At 51.5% G+C, this 16,679-nt stretch overlaps 1 protein-coding gene across 3 annotated transcripts; it reads left to right on the top strand.

Moving 5' to 3' along the window:
• Window positions 1–723: 723 nt before the first annotated feature.
• CHST6 (carbohydrate sulfotransferase 6) lies at window positions 724–13,979 on the top strand. 3 transcript variants are annotated; one of them, XM_032325345.1, is made up of 5 exons: window positions 725–1,313; window positions 9,837–9,983; window positions 10,144–10,217; window positions 10,800–10,948; window positions 11,287–13,979. In XM_032325345.1, exon 5 carries the CDS (start codon window positions 11,303–11,305, stop codon window positions 12,482–12,484), a length of 1,182 nt encoding a protein of 393 aa, XP_032181236.1. In that variant the 5' UTR covers window positions 725–1,313; window positions 9,837–9,983; window positions 10,144–10,217; window positions 10,800–10,948; window positions 11,287–11,302; the 3' UTR covers window positions 12,485–13,979. The 3 variants fall into 3 exon arrangements, with proteins under 3 accessions (XP_032181237.1, XP_032181236.1, XP_032181235.1); XM_032325344.1 differs by lacking the exon at window positions 9,837–9,983; XM_032325346.1 differs by lacking the exons at window positions 9,837–9,983; window positions 10,800–10,948 and having other exon boundaries at window positions 724–1,313.
• Window positions 13,980–16,679: the final 2,700 nt, after the last annotated feature.

Genomic DNA, 16,679 nt, shown 5'->3' with positions numbered 1-16,679 from the left:
TCCTGTATTTATCCGGACCTGCTATCAATCCTGGGCCTCTGGATTGAGACTAGAACAGGGAGGGGGACAGCCAGCTCTGGGCCCAACCCCTCAGTGTTTCTCGGCTCCTGGCGCCTGGGCTCCTCTCCCTCGGCTACTGCTTGGGGAGGCCACGCGTGTGTCCGCTCGGCATTGAGATGCATTTGACTTAGGTCTGAGGCTGGGGGCTTGGGAAGCGGCTCGGATTCTAAGTCACCTCCCTGCGAGGATGCCACTGAGCGCGAGGAGGGGCAAGATTAAGTAAGATTCAATTTCCCTTGGGGCGCCTGGGTGGCTCAGGGGGTTAAACCTCTGCTCAGGTTATGATCTCAGGGTCTTGGGATCGATCCCCGCATCGGGCTCTCTGCTCAGCAGGGAGCCTGCTACCATCCCCCCACCCCTCTTTGCCTGCCTCTGTGCCTACTTGTGATCTCTCTCTGTCAAATAAATAAATACAATCTTTAAAAAAAAAAAATTCGATTTCCCACGCAAGGGCCTCTGTGCCCCCCGGGAGGCTTCCTTCTCTGGGAACCGAGCAGGAGACAACTTTTTCGGTCATATAGTCGCATGAGAGGTGAGCGCCAGCGCCCTTGGACGTCCTCCCGCGGCCCCCGGGCCCACCTGTGCCCGCCCTCCCCGGGTCCTCCCGCGCCCGCCCCTGGGCCGCCGCCCCTCCCCCGAGGTGGGGAGGGTAGCAAGAGCCGGGGGCCAACCGGCTCCTTCCTTCCTTCCGTCCCTCCCGCCCCGGCTCCCGCCCGCCGGCTCCGGGACCGCGGCCACGTCTGAAAGCGCCTCATTGTGCGCGCTCTTCTGCGGCCGGCAGCGCGGAGCGGCCGCACGGGCAGCGCAGGGCTCCGGCGCGGGGGGCGGCGTCCGTCCCGGGGTAGGGGGGGCCTCCGGAGCAGGGGTGCCCGAGTCTGTGTCTGGCCGTGGCCGCACGACTGCGCCCCCCACACTTCCATCCCGTTCTTAAGACGCCTCTCCTTCTCCAGGACACTCCCGCCCTGTTTCCAGGTTCCCTCCGCCTTAGGTCTCCAGGTGCCTCCACTCTCTCGGTGTCTGCGGATCCGCGCCGGTGCCTCTCGGAGCCTTCCCCCCGGTGTCACCGGGGGGCCCCTTCCTAGCCTTGAGAGCCTACGGAGCACGTCAGCCCCTGCGGACTCGCCCGGGGAAGACACGGCCGGTTGCGGACTGCAACTTGGAAGAGGAGACGTCAGGGAGACTCTGCGGAGCCTCGGGAGTGGGGCGCCCGCCTCCCCCGCCGCGCCAGCCCGGGCAGGGGCGCCAGCTTCGGGGTACGTTGGTTGGTCCCCCTCCGCACGGGATGCCCGCAGTCAGGGGCACGGAGCTCGTAGCCGGGGAGTCGGGTCTGGGGAGAAGAGCTGAGAGTGGTGTTTCTAACCGAACAGGGGAAGGCGCTGGTGGGGAAGTGTCTTCCTGCGGCTTCAGCTCACCTGAGATCCCTGCTGGGGATCCCTCGACTCTGGAAACTTGAGTTTCCAAGGGCATGGTATTAATCTAGAAAGCTTTCCCCCACGGCACTCTTGAGGAAAAGCAACTTGGTGAGCCATTTTAGAACCATAAGCACCTGAATGGGAGTCTGGCTTGTTTCGCTGCTGGCTCTTAGCAACGAGAAAGGTCTCGTGGTCTCAGCATAGGTGCCCCGGGACCAGTTCACCCTCTTTTCTCTCCCCATCTTGAGCCGGAGGCAGGAGGGTGGGAAAACTGAGGCCTCAAGGGCAGCAAGGACTTGGCTGCCCCGAGGCCGAGAGTGCGTGAGTGTGCCAAGTACCCGAGCTAATGGGAATGGTTTGTGTGGCTCCTCGAGCGTTGGCTGTGTTAAGGCTTATATGGTTCCACTTACCCCTCTCTTCTTGGCATGTTTCGCGCCTGCTTTGCGGGTCCATGTTCTGCCCCTGCCTGGGATTGCCACATTCTGTTCCTAGGGTGCGGGGTCCCCTGAACCAGGCCTGGCTGTTGTTCTTGAGTGTTCCTTATGAAGAGGCAATTGCTTGGATCCATAGAAAATAGTTGTAACCCAGGATTTGGAGGATTTCTGAGCAAATACAAATGTGCTGTATGACAGACATTATTCTAAGTGCAATAGTAACTCATTGAGTTAAAATCAAGCCCTGACTTGGGTGATATTATTTCATTTTTATTTTTATTTTTTTTTTTAAGTAAGCTCTAGGCCCCCTAGAGCTTGAACTCATGACCCAGAGGTCAAGAGTTGCGTGCTCTATGGCCGGAGCCAGCAAGGTGAATTTCCCCCATTTTATAGATTAAACAGCAGTAGGCACTGAGAGGTTAAGTGACTTGACCAAGATCACACAGTAAATGCTCCAATGGGGTTCATTAGCCCCTGTGCTCTCCCTTCTCCTTGTCATAAGACAGAATCCTGCTTCTAGTCTAGTAAGGGGAGATAAGTACAGAAATGCATAAAAAATGAGAGTATTGGGCGCCTGGGTGGCTCAGTGGGTTGGGCGGCTGCCTTCTGCTCAGGTCATGATCTCAGGGTCCTGGGATCGAGTGCCGCATCGGGCTCTCTGCGAGGCAGGGAGCCTGCTTCCTCCTCTCTCTCTCTGCCTGCCTCTCTGCCTACTTGTGATCTCTCTCTGTCAAATAAAGAAATAAAATCTTTAAAAAAAAATGAGAGTATTGTGTAGGGTGACAGTAGCATTGACAATGATTTCTCAAAATCACCTAATATTCAGTCCATGTTGAAATTTCCTATTGCCTCGAAGATACCTTCTTGCACTTGGTTTGTTTGAATCAGAATCCAAACAGTGTCCACACACGGGATCCAGCTGCTACTGTTTTGAGTCATTTTCTTCTAAAACAGCCCCTTCCTCTCCACCTTTTTTTTAAAATTTTATTTATTTATCAGAGGGAGAGAGGGGGAGAGAGCGAGCACAGGCAGACAGAGTGGCAGGCAGAGGCAGAGGGAGAAGCAGGCTCCCTGCCGAGCAAGGAGCCCAATGCGGGACTCGATCCCAGGACGCCGGGATCATGACCTGAGCCGAAGGCAGCTGCTTAACCAACTGAGCCACCCAGGCGTCCCATCTCCCCACCTTTTTTTATATCATTGAATTCTAAGAATGACTTGCTTTTCAAAAATAATAAATTAGTCAAAATAAAACGTTGAAAAAATAAACCAGAGAATATTCTGTATTATCCCCGTAATAAGAGAGCTCAGTCAACACCTAGGGAAACACGGGGTGTGTGCTAAATGTGCACTCCCTTCCCCCATCCCCTGCTTGTGTTACTTCAGAGAAGAGGTGGAAGCCCCCAGACTTCAGGTCTCCCTGGCTGTAAGGTTCTATGATTGGGTCCTGTGCAAAGTGCATTTAGAGGATCCCCTAAGTTCAGGGCCAGGGAGAGGTGTTGTGTGTTATCTGTTCATTTTCTTTGAAATGCCCCGCAGGGTAGCTCTGAGCTCGGGAGACTTGAAGCTCCTTTCCCTGAATAATTTGATATCATTTCCGGATAGATCCCTGCAGGCCAGTCTGCTGCCAATCAGCAGCATCTGGGCTGTGTGACTCCAGCTTCCCTGCCCCCAGCTGATGCCACGAAGCTGCTGTTTCAGACTGGCAGAGAGATAGCAGATGTGGCCAGGGCTTGGGGCCAGGACTGTCTTCCGCCACAGCCTTGAGGCTCAGGGTGGGCTTGAGGATCTTGACATCTTTCCGTCCTCAGGAGGTAATTTCTCCAGCCGATGCCCCTGTCCTCCTCTGGCCAACTGGTACTCAGGTCAGCTGGGAGATGGGTTTGCAGGCATTTCTCTTCCCGCAGTGGAAGCTGGAGCAGGCGGGTCCTACCTGTGCCTCCTGTCACCAATTTTATGATTACCAAAGTAATACAAGTCTACTGTAGACTACCTGGAAAATGCAGCAAAGCATTAAAAAGAAAAAAATTACCTGTAACCTGGCCACAGAAAGATAATTTTTATTTTTTTTAAAAGATTTTATTTATTTATTTGACACGGAGAGATCACAAGTAGGCAGAGAGGCAGGCAGAGAGACGGGGGGACCCTGGGATCATGACCTGAGCCAAAGGCTGACCCTTAACCCACTGAGCCACCCAGGTGTCCCTGCGTATTTTTTTAATAACACCTTTATTGAGATACAATCAACATACCTTGGGGCGCCTGGGTGGCTCAGTGGGTTAAGCCGCTGCCTTCGGCTCAGGTCATGATCCCAGGGTCCTGGGATTGAGCCCCTCATCAGGCTCTCTGCTCAGCTGGGAGCCTGCTTCCTCCTCTCTCTCTGCCTGCCTCTCTGCCTACTTGTGATCTCTGTCTGTCAAATAAATAAATGAAATCTTTAAAAAAAAAATACCTTAAGATTCCCCCTTTTAAAGTGTACAGTTCATGGGCACCTGGGTGGCTCAGTGGGTTAAGCCGCTGCCTTCGGCTCAGGTCATGATCTCAGGGTCCTGGGATCGAGTCCCACATCGGGCTCTCTGCTCAGCGGGGAGCCTGCTTCCCTCTTTCTCTCTCTCTGCCTGCCTCTCTGTCTACTTGTGATCTCTCTCTCTGTCAAATAAATAAATAAATAAAATCTTTAAAAAAAAAAATAAATAAAGTGTACAGTTCAGTGATTTACAGTATATTCATGTGGTATGTTAATCACCCCAGGGTTCCTCTATGTTATAGTACATATCAATACTTCATTCCTTTTTATTGCCAGATAATACTGAATTACAGTTGATCCTTGAACAACATGGGTTTAAACTGTGTGGATCCACCCGTATGCAAATGTTTTCGATAAATACAGTACATCACTGTAAATGTATTTTCTCCTATGATTTTCTTTTTTTTAAAAAAAAGATTTTATTTATTTGACAGAGATCTTAAGTAGGCAGAGAGGCAGGCAGAGAGAGAGGAGGAAGCAGGCTCCCCGCTGAGCAGAGAGCCCCAAGGCTTTAACCCACTGAGTCACCCAGGGGCCCTCCTATGATTTTCTTAATAGCATTTTCTTTTCTGTAGCTTACTTTACTACATATAATACACAAAATATGTGCTAATTGACTGTTAATGTTAAGGTCAGTGGTAGGTTATTAGTAGCTAAATTTTCCAGGAGTCAGAAGTTATACGTGGATTTTTGACTATGTGGAGGTAGATGCTGCAACTTCCTTATTGCTCAAGTGTCAACTGCATATGGATGGACCACATGTTGTTTACCCATTCATTGACTGATAGACATTTAGTATATTTCCATTCTGAGGCCATTAGGTATAATGTTGCCATGAAAGTTTATGAAAAAGATTTTGTGTGGGCATGTGTTTTCAGTCTTCTTTGATATGTATTTATGTTATTCTTTTTTTTTTTTTAAGTTTTATTTGAGAGAGTGAGTGCAGGTGTGTGGGTGTGTGGGGGGAGGGGCAGAGGGAGAAGGAGAAGCAGATTCCCCTCTGTTCAGGGACCCTATGCAGTGCTGGATCCCAGGACCTTGAGATCATGACCTGGGTGGAAGGGAGATGCTTAAGCTTAAAGGACTGAGCCACCCAGACACCCCTTGGATATGTACTTTAGATTGGCATTGTTGCATCCCTATGTTTTAACCTTTTGAGGAACTACCTATTTTCTGCACTGTACAAGGGTTCTGATTTCCTTCTCCACCTTCTCACTAATACTGGTTTTTTTTTTTTAAAAAGATTTTATTGGGGCGCCTGGGTGGCTCAGTGGGTTAAGCCGCTGCCTTCGGCTCAGGTCATGATCTCAGGGTCCTGGGATCGAGTCCCGCATCGGGCTCTCTGCTCAGCAGGGAGCCTGCTTCCTTCTCTCTCTCTCTCTCTCTGCCTGCCTCTCAGTGTACTTGTAATTTCTCTCTGTCAAATAAATAAAAATCTAAAAAAAAAAAAAAAGATTTTATTAATTTATTTGAGAGAGAGACAGTGAGAGAGAGCATGAGCGAGGAGAAGGTCAGAGGGAGAAGCAGACTCCCCGTGGAGCTGGGAGCCCGATGTGGGACTCGATCCCGGGACTCCAGGATCATGACCTGAGCCGAAGGCAGTCGTCCAACCAACTGAGCCACCCAGGCGCCCCTCACTAATACTGGTTTTTATCTACCTTTTTTCTTATAACTCCCCAGTTAATGGGACGTAGTCTCATAATTTGACTGGCATTCCCTAATGACTAGGATTGCCAAGCATCGTTTCTTGCACTTGTAGGCAATTTGTATATCTTTGGGAAAATGATCTCCTCAAAGCTTTTGCCCATTCTTGAGTTGGGTTATTTGTCTTCTATTATTGAATTGTAAGAGCTCTTTATATGCTCTGGGTCCCTTGCTATATATATGATTTGTGAGTATTTTCTCCCTCCTGGGGGTGTCTTTTCACATTCTTGATGATGTCCTTTGATACTTGTGTGGTTTTTTATATTTGTGCATTTTTAACACCACTGTTTGCTTTAGTACTTGTGGTTTTTCCACTGGATACCATGTAGTTAAGAGTTCTAAAGTAGGAAGGCTAGGACTTAAATTCTGACTTAGCTGGTGTGTGGGTCCTTTAGTTTCTACACCCTAGTTTCTACACCCTAGTTTTCTGCACCCTAGTTTCCTTATTTGTAAAGTAGGGAGGAGTATCAGGTCCACATCATAGGGTTGCTGTAAGGATTAAATCAGAAAATGGACAGAAACGTCTTCAGATAGGAAGCCCTCAGCAGACGGCGCTTACCGGCGCTCCATTTGCAGCCCGCCGTAACCGTTCATCTTGCTCCTCCTCCCTCTCCCTGCGCCCCTCTCGTTGTTTTCTTTTCTCTTTCCCTCCTTTTCAGCCTTCTCCCTAACATGCCCTGGGTTCTATCAGAGCTGGTTTGCCCCCAGGGGTGGCCCTTGATGCCAAGAGTCCACTGATCCCTGATCTGGAATCTGTTTTCTCTAATCTTTGGGATTCCTGAACAGGGATGGCCTCCAGCCGATGTCAAACAGAGAGAAATCTGAGCCATGAATTTGTACCTAGTATTACATTTCAGTTCCTTAGATACCCTGCCAGGGCTGGGAGAGGCTGTTGAGTGAGGGGCACGCAGAGCTGGGGTACAGGCAGGGATTTCCCAGAGAGCTAGGTTCCGAGGCTCAGGCTCACCCCCTCCTACTGCAAACTGTCCCTCCCTGTAGCTCATATTTCCCAATCTGCCAGTCAGATAGAACAATTGCTCCTTCCTGTGTCTCTCAGGCCAACAGTCAGGGATATTTAGAAGATACTGTCACTTTTGGGCACCTGGGTGGACTTTAAAATGCTCAGCAAGGGAGCCCTGGAGGGGCTCAGCCGGTGGTGGTGGCGGCGGTGGTGGTGGCAGCTACTGTGGGCGGCAGCCCCGCATCGGACTCCAGATCACAGCTCAGATCTTGATCTTAGGGTTGTGGGTTCAGGCCCCATGTTGGGCTCCACCCGGAACCTACTTTAAAAAAAAAAAAAAGTAACTACTTAGCGGGAAGGAATGCGGGTTACATGGGGATCTGGATCACAGAGTGTCTGACATTAAGTAGGCAAATATTTATTAATACCATCTACTCATTCAGTCTTTGTGACATTCCCGGACATGACACTTAACTGTCTGTCTTAGTCAGGGTTCTTGACTCTTTTATTTATTTATTTTTTAATTAAAAAAAATTTTTTTTTGAAGAGTTGTTTATTTGATAGAGACACAGCAGGAGAGGGAACAGAAGCAAGGGGAGTGGGAGAGAGAGAAGCAGGCTTCCCGCAGAGCAGGGAGCCCCATATGGGGCTTGATTCTGGGACCAGACCCCGAGATTATGACCTGAGCTGAAGGCACTTAACGATGGAGCCACCCAGGGACCCCAACTCTTTTATTGTTAATTAATGAATTACTTTATTTGTCAGAGAGAGAAAGAGAGCACAAACAGGAGGGAGAAGCAGGCTCCCTGCTGAGCAAGGAGCCGGATACAGGACTTGATCCAAGGACCTTGAGATCATGACCTGAGCTGAAGGCAGGCGCTTTTTTTTTTTTTTTTAAAGATTTTATTTATTTATTTGACAGAGAGAGATCACAAGTAGGCAGAGAGGCAGGCAGAGAGAGAGGAGGAAGCAGGCTCCCCGCTGAGCAGAGAGCCTGATGCGGGGGCTCGATCCCAGGACCCCCGGATCATGACCTGAGCTGAAGGAAGAGGCTTAACCCACTGAGCCACCCAGGCGCCCCCTCCCCCCTGAAGGAATTTTAAAATGGAAAAATTTATAGGGGAAGGGCCTAGGCCTTCCAGGATGGGGGACTTCACTGGGGAAAGGCTTAGGAGTGAGATCTACCCCAGAGCTCTACTCTGGGTGTCTGACATTTGGATTTAAACTTCTGCCCTAGGGGCGGGCTCCTGGGTGGCTCCGTCAGATGAGCCCTTGACTTTTGATTTCAGCTCAGGTAATGATCTCATATTGTTGAGATCAAGCTCTGAGTCAGACTCTGTGCAGCCTGTGGAGCCTGCTTAAGATTCTCTCCCTCTGCTCCCACCCACCCTGGTCGGCTCCTGTTCTCTCTTTCTCTCTAGAACAAAACAGAACAAGAAGTATTCCTATCTCTCTGCCCTGTCCTCAGTGAGTATTCGTATCTCTGAGCTTCACTGCCTCAGTTAAAACAGGTGGGGCGCCTGAGTGGCTCAGCCGGCTGAGCGGCAGCCTTCAGCTCGGATCATGATCTCAGGGTCTTGGCACCCAGCCCTTTCCCTCTCCTTCTTCCCTTTTCCTCTCTCTCTCTCAAATAAATAAATAAAATCTTTATAAATAAATAAATCAGATGGAGGTAATTTCTACCTCCCATGAATGTTGGGAGGATGCAGTTCAATCACGAAGATAAAACACTTACCCTGTGTCTTCCTGACCTGCCACTGGGTATCCTGTACCTAAGGCTCCTTATCAGAAAACTCTCCCGTAGGACCTGGACCTCTTCGGGCACTCTGCATGGGGTTGCATGTGTCAATCCTTTTCTTAGTTCTCCAGCTCCAATAATAGGATCAGATATCAGTTCCGTGTTGTGTGTGTCACCTAAGAAAACTTCTGGTTTCCCTGGAAGGCAGGTAACACACACACTGGTAGCTTATCGTCAAGATCCTCCTTAGCCAGGAAAGGGATGGGCTGGCCAGGGCAGCTGTGTTTGGGCCCAACACCGGGGTCCCCAGTGTTCTGCAGGATTTCCCAGAAATGGGAGAGGCCAGGTGACTGTAATCAGAAAGTGCCAGGAACTTAGAGATGGAAGTCCTGGGTCGAGGGTCCCTCTTTCCCTGTTGTCTGTCTGAGCCTGGCATCCTTCACGTAAAAAATGGAAACCATAATGTCCACCAAATGGAGCCATTGAGTGAAATCCTCACATCTAGCCCTTGTGGTTCAGGAGGCAGAGCTGCTGGGTAACCCTTGTCCACTCCCGGCAGCCTCTGGAAAAGTGGGATCTGCTCACAATTTAGACCTGCCTTCTCCTGGAGGTGATATAGGCAGGGAAGGGGCTTCGAGGGGAGCAAATGCTGTGAAAGCAAGTAGGATATTTCAGGCCCCTCCCTCCCAAAGCAGCTCTTCCTTGGGATTGTGGTAAGAGCAACAGGTGCAAGAAGGGAAGAAGTCTGGGACCTCGGGGTGCACAAGCTTGGCTCTGCGTCCCTTTCACTCTGTGGGAAAAGTGTGATATTCTTAAGATCCAGTAAACGACCCCAGAGGTGGGCGCAGGAGATGCTGGGATTTCCGATGTGGGTGGCCTCAGAGTGTCTCATCTAGGTGGAGACTTCCCCTGGTGCTGCCTCTCCCAACACAGCACCAGCCACAGTAGCCCTGGGCCTATGTATGGCACTAGCAAGCCTTCTATCATGTGTATGTTCTAGCAGCTTCTTCATGGCAAAGCCCAAGAGGCTGGATGTTACGATCCTCGTTTTGCAGAGGAGGAAACAGAGCCTTGGAGAAGTGAAGTCACTTGTGCCCAGCTCCTCAGTGGCTTCAGAGGGCTCACTGGCCTCTACCCAGCAGGAAACGCGGTCAGTTCACAGCCACTTGAAAAAATGTGCTCAGGGGCTGGGCCGCTCTGTTCCCACCTGCAGGCAACTTTCTGTCCGTCTGGGAATGCAAAGCCCTCCCACCGTGCAGGGACGTCTCCTCCTGTGAGACTCTGACCCAGCGTCTCTCCTGCTTTCTCAGGCCCTGAAAAATCTGCAGGCATCGTCCATGGATTGTGATTGAGGCGGGCGGCTCTCCCAGCAGCCCTGAGCTACGTGAGTAACCTCAGCAGGGACAAGGGCAGATGGTGGCCAGGAGCCTGCCTGCCGTCCCCTTGCCCTTTACTGCTTTCTTCTGCACATTCCCACAGCTCCAGAAGGGTTCCCTCCCTCTGCAGTTCATGCGTCCTGTAGCACTTGACTCCCTGCAGATAGCAACATTTGGGCTGTCCTATGTCGTTTACTTACTTTTAATAATAGAAGCTGCATCTGCTTGTTTAAAAGAAGCCAGACAGGGGCGCCTGGGTGGCTCAGTGGGTTAAAGCCTCTGCCTTCGGCTCAGGTCATGATCCCCAGGGTCCTGGGATCGAGCCCTGCATCGAGCCCTGTATCGGGCTCTCTGCTCAGCAGGGATCCTGCTTCCCCCTCTCTCTTTGCTTGCCTCTCTGCCTATTGGTGATTTCTGTCTGTCAAATAAATAAATAAAATCTTAAAAAAAAAAAAAAAAAAAAAGCCAGACAACCCAGAGCACACTGGGCAGAAAGGGCACATTATCAGTTATGGGAGTTAGGACATCCCCCCCCCCCCCCGCAGGCTCATTCCATTATTCCAATACCAATACTCATCGCCTTTTTACAGATGGGTAAACTGAGTTACAGACAGATGAAGCGTGTGGTCCGGGATCACAGGCTAGAAAGTGGCTGAGCCTGGTGAGGGCGTCCAATCACCCATCAAGCTGTGGAGCTAAACCTAAAATTGTCTCTCTAAAAAGAATTCTGAAGCAAAAGGTGGGAATTCTGTTTTAAAATAATATTTCCCTCGCCAGAAAAAGAGAGGGAGAGAGAGAAAGGGGAGGGGAAGAGGGACGGAGAAAGTAAGGACAATATACATTTCCAAAGACATTCTGCTACAGGCCTTTTGCTCTGCATAGACTAGGTTTTGGTAGACGTCTTAAAGTCCTATTCCCCGGAGAGTGCCCTAGTGAGATGGCCATAGTCTGGGTTGGGGAGGAGGCCCCCATCTGGCGGGTGGTCGGAGTGGGGGTTGGGGAGGGAGGGGACTGCTCCCTGCAAGGCGTTGGGGTGTGGCAGGGCGAGTCCCTAACGGCTGCCCTCTCTTCCCGAAGGCCCCCAGCTAGAGGCATGTGGCTGCCGCGCGTCTCCAGCACGGCGGTGACCGTGCTCCTGCTGGCGCAGACCTGCATCCTGCTTTTCCTGGTCTCCTGGCCCAGGCCACCGTCCACAGCCAGCGGCAAAGAGCGGGTGCACGTGCTGGTGCTGTCCTCGTGGCGCTCGGGCTCGTCCTTCGTGGGCCAGCTCTTCAGCCAGCACCCCGACGTCTTCTACCTGATGGAGCCCGGGTGGCACGTGTGGACCACCCTGTCGCAGGGGAGCGCGCCGGCGCTGCACATGGCCGTGCGCGACGTGGTGCGCTCCGTCTTCCTGTGCGACATGGACGTGTTCGACGCCTACCTGCCGTGGCGCCGCAACCTGTCAGACCTCTTCCAGTACGCAGTGAGCCGCGCGCTGTGCTCGCCCCCTGCCTGCAGCGCCTTCCCGCGCGGCGCCATCAGCAGCGAGGCGGTGTGCAAGCCGCTGTGCGCGCGGCAGCCCTTTAGCGGGGCCCAGGAGGCCTGCCGCGCCTACAGCCACGTGGTGCTCAAGGAGGTGCGCTTCTTCAACCTTCAGGTGCTCTACCAGCTGCTCAACGACCCGGCGCTCAACCTGCGCATCGTGCACCTCGTGCGCGACCCGCGGGCCGTGCTGCGCTCGCGTGAGCAGACCGCCAAGGCGCTGGCGCGCGACAACGGCATCGTCCTGGGCACCAACGGCACATGGGTGGAGGCCGACCCCGGCCTGCGCGTGGTGCGCGAGGTGTGCCGCAGCCACGTGCGCATCGCCGAGGCCGCCACGCAGAAGCCGCCGCCCTTCCTGCGAGGCCGCTACCGCCTGGTGCGTTTCGAGGACCTGGCGCGGGCGCCGCTGCCCGAGATCCGCGCGCTCTACGCCTTCGCGGGCCTGAGCCTCACGCCGCAGCTGCAGGCCTGGATCCACAACATCACGCACGGGTCCGGGCCCGGCGCGCGCCGCGAGGCCTTCAAGACCTCGTCCAGGGATGCGGTCAATGTCTCCCAGGCCTGGCGCCACGCGCTGCCCTTCGCCAAGATACGCCGCGTGCAGGAGCTGTGCGCCGGCGCGCTGCAGCTGCTGGGCTACCGGCCCGTCTCCTCCGAGAGCGAGCAGCGCGACCTCAGCCTGGACCTGGTGCTGCCGCGCGGCCCTAGCAGCTTCAGCTGGGCGTCCTCCACGGACGCACACCCCTAACCTTTGCGGACGCCCCCAGTTGTGGCGCTGGGGAGGGAGCTGGGCACGCGGGGCGCACGCCACTTATTGGAGGGGCCAGGAGCTTGGGAGTCCTCTGTAGTATGAACGGACTGGGTCCCCAGAGCTCCGTGTTTGTTCTTGCTTCTGAATTTTCTTTTGAGTCTTCCTCAGCAGCTGGGTTCCCATCGGGAGCACACTTCATGGAAAACTGTGTCTGCCCCTTCCTCTGCGTGCAGGGAATAAGCGCAGATGACCTGGCTGCTCCTCCGGCGCTTTCTTCCTAAGTTTCTTTTCCTATTGGAGGCGTCATCCAGCAACTGAGAAGGGGTTCCCAGCCCTTCCTGGGAGTAGAGAGAGGCACTGTGGTGAGCTGGCCCGCATTCCTGACTTCGTTCCCCCGTGTCCCACCACCACACTCAATCAGAGCTGTTGGCGTTTATATTCACTTGGTACTTTCAGAAAGAAATCAGACAAGATGCTTCTTACCTCGTGGTCTCCCCGTAGCCTCTCTCTGCCCCATCTCCTGGGAGCCCACGTGCCTCCATTGCCTTCCAGTTAACCTGGGGTGAAGGTTTGATTTGTCCTGACAGTAATGGTCCTACCCACAGAAATAGACATCATAATTAAGCTTGTGATGCTAGACTTCACAGTCTAAAGTTTGACAAACAAAACGCAAAACTGAAAGGACTTGTCCAAGGTCACATGATGAGGGGGAGGCAGGGAGGAGGGAGTTTTGCTCTGAGGCTACATTTAGAAGGAGAGGGTCAGTCAGGCTTGCAGAGACCTGTCTCCATCCTGAAGGAGGGTCAAATTTTTCTATCGTTTGTGTAATGGAAGAGCAAGCAGCCATGGCTGGGGGCACAGCCGCAGGATATAGGGGGTAATGACATGTCTGGGCCCAGAGTGCAGAACCTTAGAGAAGCTACCGGATAAGCACCGAGGGAGGCTGTGAGGGGGAAAGGTGAGGGAGAAAGGAAGAAGGGCTGGGGGGAAGCTTCCAGAACCTCTGGGATGCAGAACTGAGTGTGGTAAACTTTAGGGCATGAGTTGGTGCGGGGACTGATCGTTGTTAGCACATGTGTCAGTTACCTCTGGAAAGGAGTGGGCTGTTGCCATCAATTGCCAGGAGGAATATTCTGCAGGTTGCTAGCTTCTTTTTTTCAGTCCAAGAGTGGGGCCTTGGATTGGTGGGACCTCAATTGTGGACCCCTATTTTTGCTGCAGAGCAGGTGGTCAATGGGGAATCTGGTGTTTTCCACTTATTTTCTTGCAGGGAGCAGAGAGAGACTGACCTTGAAGCTGAAGCTTCAGCATACCTCCGTTAAGGATCTGTCAAGCTGTAAAAACTTTAGGCCTCATAAAACCTCAATCATGGGGAGGATATTTAACATATTAACATGGGGAGGATATTTAAAACCCTGAATGTATATGGGGGGCACCTGAATGGCTCAGTCAGTTAAGTGCCTGACTTTGGCTCAGGTCATGATCCCACAGTCCTGGGATGGAGCCCTGCACTGGGCTCCCCGCTCAGCAGGGAGTCTGCTTTTCCCTCTCCCTCTGTCCCTCCCCCCAGCCCTGCTCAAGCTCTCTCTCTAATAAATAAGAGCTAAATGAATAAATAAATAATTGAAAGCCCTGAATTTATCAATGGGGACTCTGCAACTTAGAAAGGCTCAGGCCACATAGCTTCATATAAGGGATACACCTCAAACTCAGATCTCTGACTTCAGGGCTTACAGTTCTAACTGAACTGGGTTGCAGTGAAGGACCCCACTACAGGCTTGGAAAGCCAGATCATTTCCCCCAGTAATGACAGGGGTCTCTAGGTGTGAGGGAGCGAGCCATCCTAGCATTTGGCTGGTATATGGCTGCACACATCTCCAGGACTGGATGTTGAAGGGTATGGTAAGCAGTGGCCTGGGGCACTGGGGCTCCTGCTGTTGGCCACTTTTTCCCTTCCGTCCCTCCCTGTGCTGGCCACTGGGGATAAAAGTAGCCTGCTAGTCTGCTCGGAAGGAGTGTAATGTTAACTGGAGGAGTCAGCCTAGGAAGGTTCCTGGACAATGTAATATGTTCAGGCGAAGAGGGATAAGCAAGAAGTTCATGGTGCCAAAAACAGAAAGACACTGATCCCTTGTGGGGTCCAGGAAGGCTTTTGGGATAGCTCAAAACCCAGCCTGATCATGGCATCATACAACTTTCATTTACCTCTGCTCTGGTTACAGGCTGTGTTGATGGCAACAATTAATGATCTTTGCTATGTGATTTATCCATTCTGGCTGCACACCCAAAGTCCCAGAGAGGGGATGATTGGCTCCCAGAATTCACTCTCTGTGTATAGTGAACTCAGGGTAAGCCTCTGGGTGAGTTCCCTGACATATCTGGTTCTAAGCAAGCCTGGGGGTGAACCCAGATCAAGTTTCAGGACAAGGACAGGCGGTTCAGTGAGTCAGGCCAGTTCAGACCCTGGGGACATACTGGGAGACTGAGGCGTCACAAACCTTGTTCTCGCTGGAGAGTGCAGACCCAGAACAAATAGTCCCACAGATAAACATGCAAACATAGATGTCAATTGTGCTCTAAGAAGAAACAATAGAAGTGAGGAGAGGATGACCTACTTTAGTATGGGGAGTAAGGAGGGCCTCTTTGGAGAGGAAGCATTGATTTGAATACATGAAGGATGGATAAGAGCTCATCAAACTCCTTGACAGGGGGAAGAAAAGGAGCCAGAGAAAGAGTGAGGGATGGGTCCCCTGGGAATCGGTTTCCTTGAAAAAATTAAAATTTAGGCTCATGAGATGAGAGAAGCCCTCAAGAGGTGGTCAAGTTTGTGTGTCTCTAGTAAAGGAGAACTGCTCGATCAGAGAGCTTTCATGTCTTTAAAGGTGAAACTGCCAAATGACTCTGAAGGCGGAATAACAACTTATACCCTCCAGAATGGGGTCAAGAATGCTCTTCCCGTCCCTCTCCTACTCACCACCCCCCCCACCACCTGTGCAGGGTAAATCAGTCCTTTCGTTTTTACCTGCCCGATGGAATATTATTCCGTGCTAAAAAGATATGAGCTATCAAGCCACAAAAAGACGCGGAGGAAACTGAAACGCCTATTACTAAGTGAGGGGAAAAAAAAACCAATGTGAAGAAGTCACGTCCTGTGCAATTCCAACTATATGACATTCTGGAAAAGGCAAAACCATGGAGACAGTAAAAAGATTAGTGGTTGCCAGGGGACAAGGAGGGGAGGGATGACTAGATGGACGAGGGTTTTTAGGGCAATGAAAATACTCTCCATGAGGGGCGCCCGGGTGGCTCAGTGGGTTACAGCCTCTGCCTTCAGCTCAGGTCATGATCTTGGGTCCTGGGATCAAGCCCAACATCGGGCTCTCTGTTCAGCACGGAGTCTGCTACCCACCCCCCGGCCTGTCTCTCTATCTACTTGTGATCTCTGTCAAATAAAAAAAAAATCTTAAAAAAAATACTCTCCTGTACTGATGGGGATATGTCACTAACAATCTGTCCACAATCCTAGAATGTACAACACCAAGAGCGAACACTAAGGTACACTGGGGACTTTAGGTGATTATGATATGTGCATGTAGGTTCATCCTGGGTAACAAATGTACCCCTCTGGAGAGTGATATTGATAATAGCCATGAATGCGGCCATGAATGTCTGAGGGCGGTGTATGGGACATCTCTGTACCTCTTTATTTTGTTATACACCTAAAACTCCTCTAAAGAAGTTAATTCTTTTTTCAAAACTGCAGTAAAAGCATTGGTAGCCTCAGGAGGGTGAGAGATTCTGCTCAAATGAGAGGGTTTGGCCAACCACTCAGAGACTGAAGCAATCACCTCAGATTGAACTTTTGAATTTTCTTGGAACGGCAAGTCCTTCAGCCCATCGTGGGTTCTCTTCCTTAGGGTTATGACTGGAGAACCTGGTTAGCCCTATAGTTCTAGTGCCATTGTGATCTCAGTCTCCCAGTCCTCCGCACCTCCATTCATTTGTTCAATACAAATGAATTATGAATTGAGTGTTGACCAGTGCACAAGCAGGGAATGATCATGGGGATTAGGGGTGTGAATTGCAATTTTTAATGGGGTGATCAGAGTAGGTCTTATTGAGAAAGTGACATTTGAGCAAAGTCTTAAAGGAAGTGAGTCAGTTAATTAAAGGATAACTACTGGTAGAATGT

The sequence above is a fragment of the Mustela erminea genome, chromosome 19, assembly GCF_009829155.1.
Source record: "Mustela erminea isolate mMusErm1 chromosome 19, mMusErm1.Pri, whole genome shotgun sequence".
Lineage (NCBI taxonomy): Eukaryota > Metazoa > Chordata > Mammalia > Carnivora > Mustelidae > Mustela > Mustela erminea.
The sequence above is the reverse complement of the archived record's forward strand: the minus strand, read 5'-3'. Positions and strand labels throughout refer to the sequence as shown.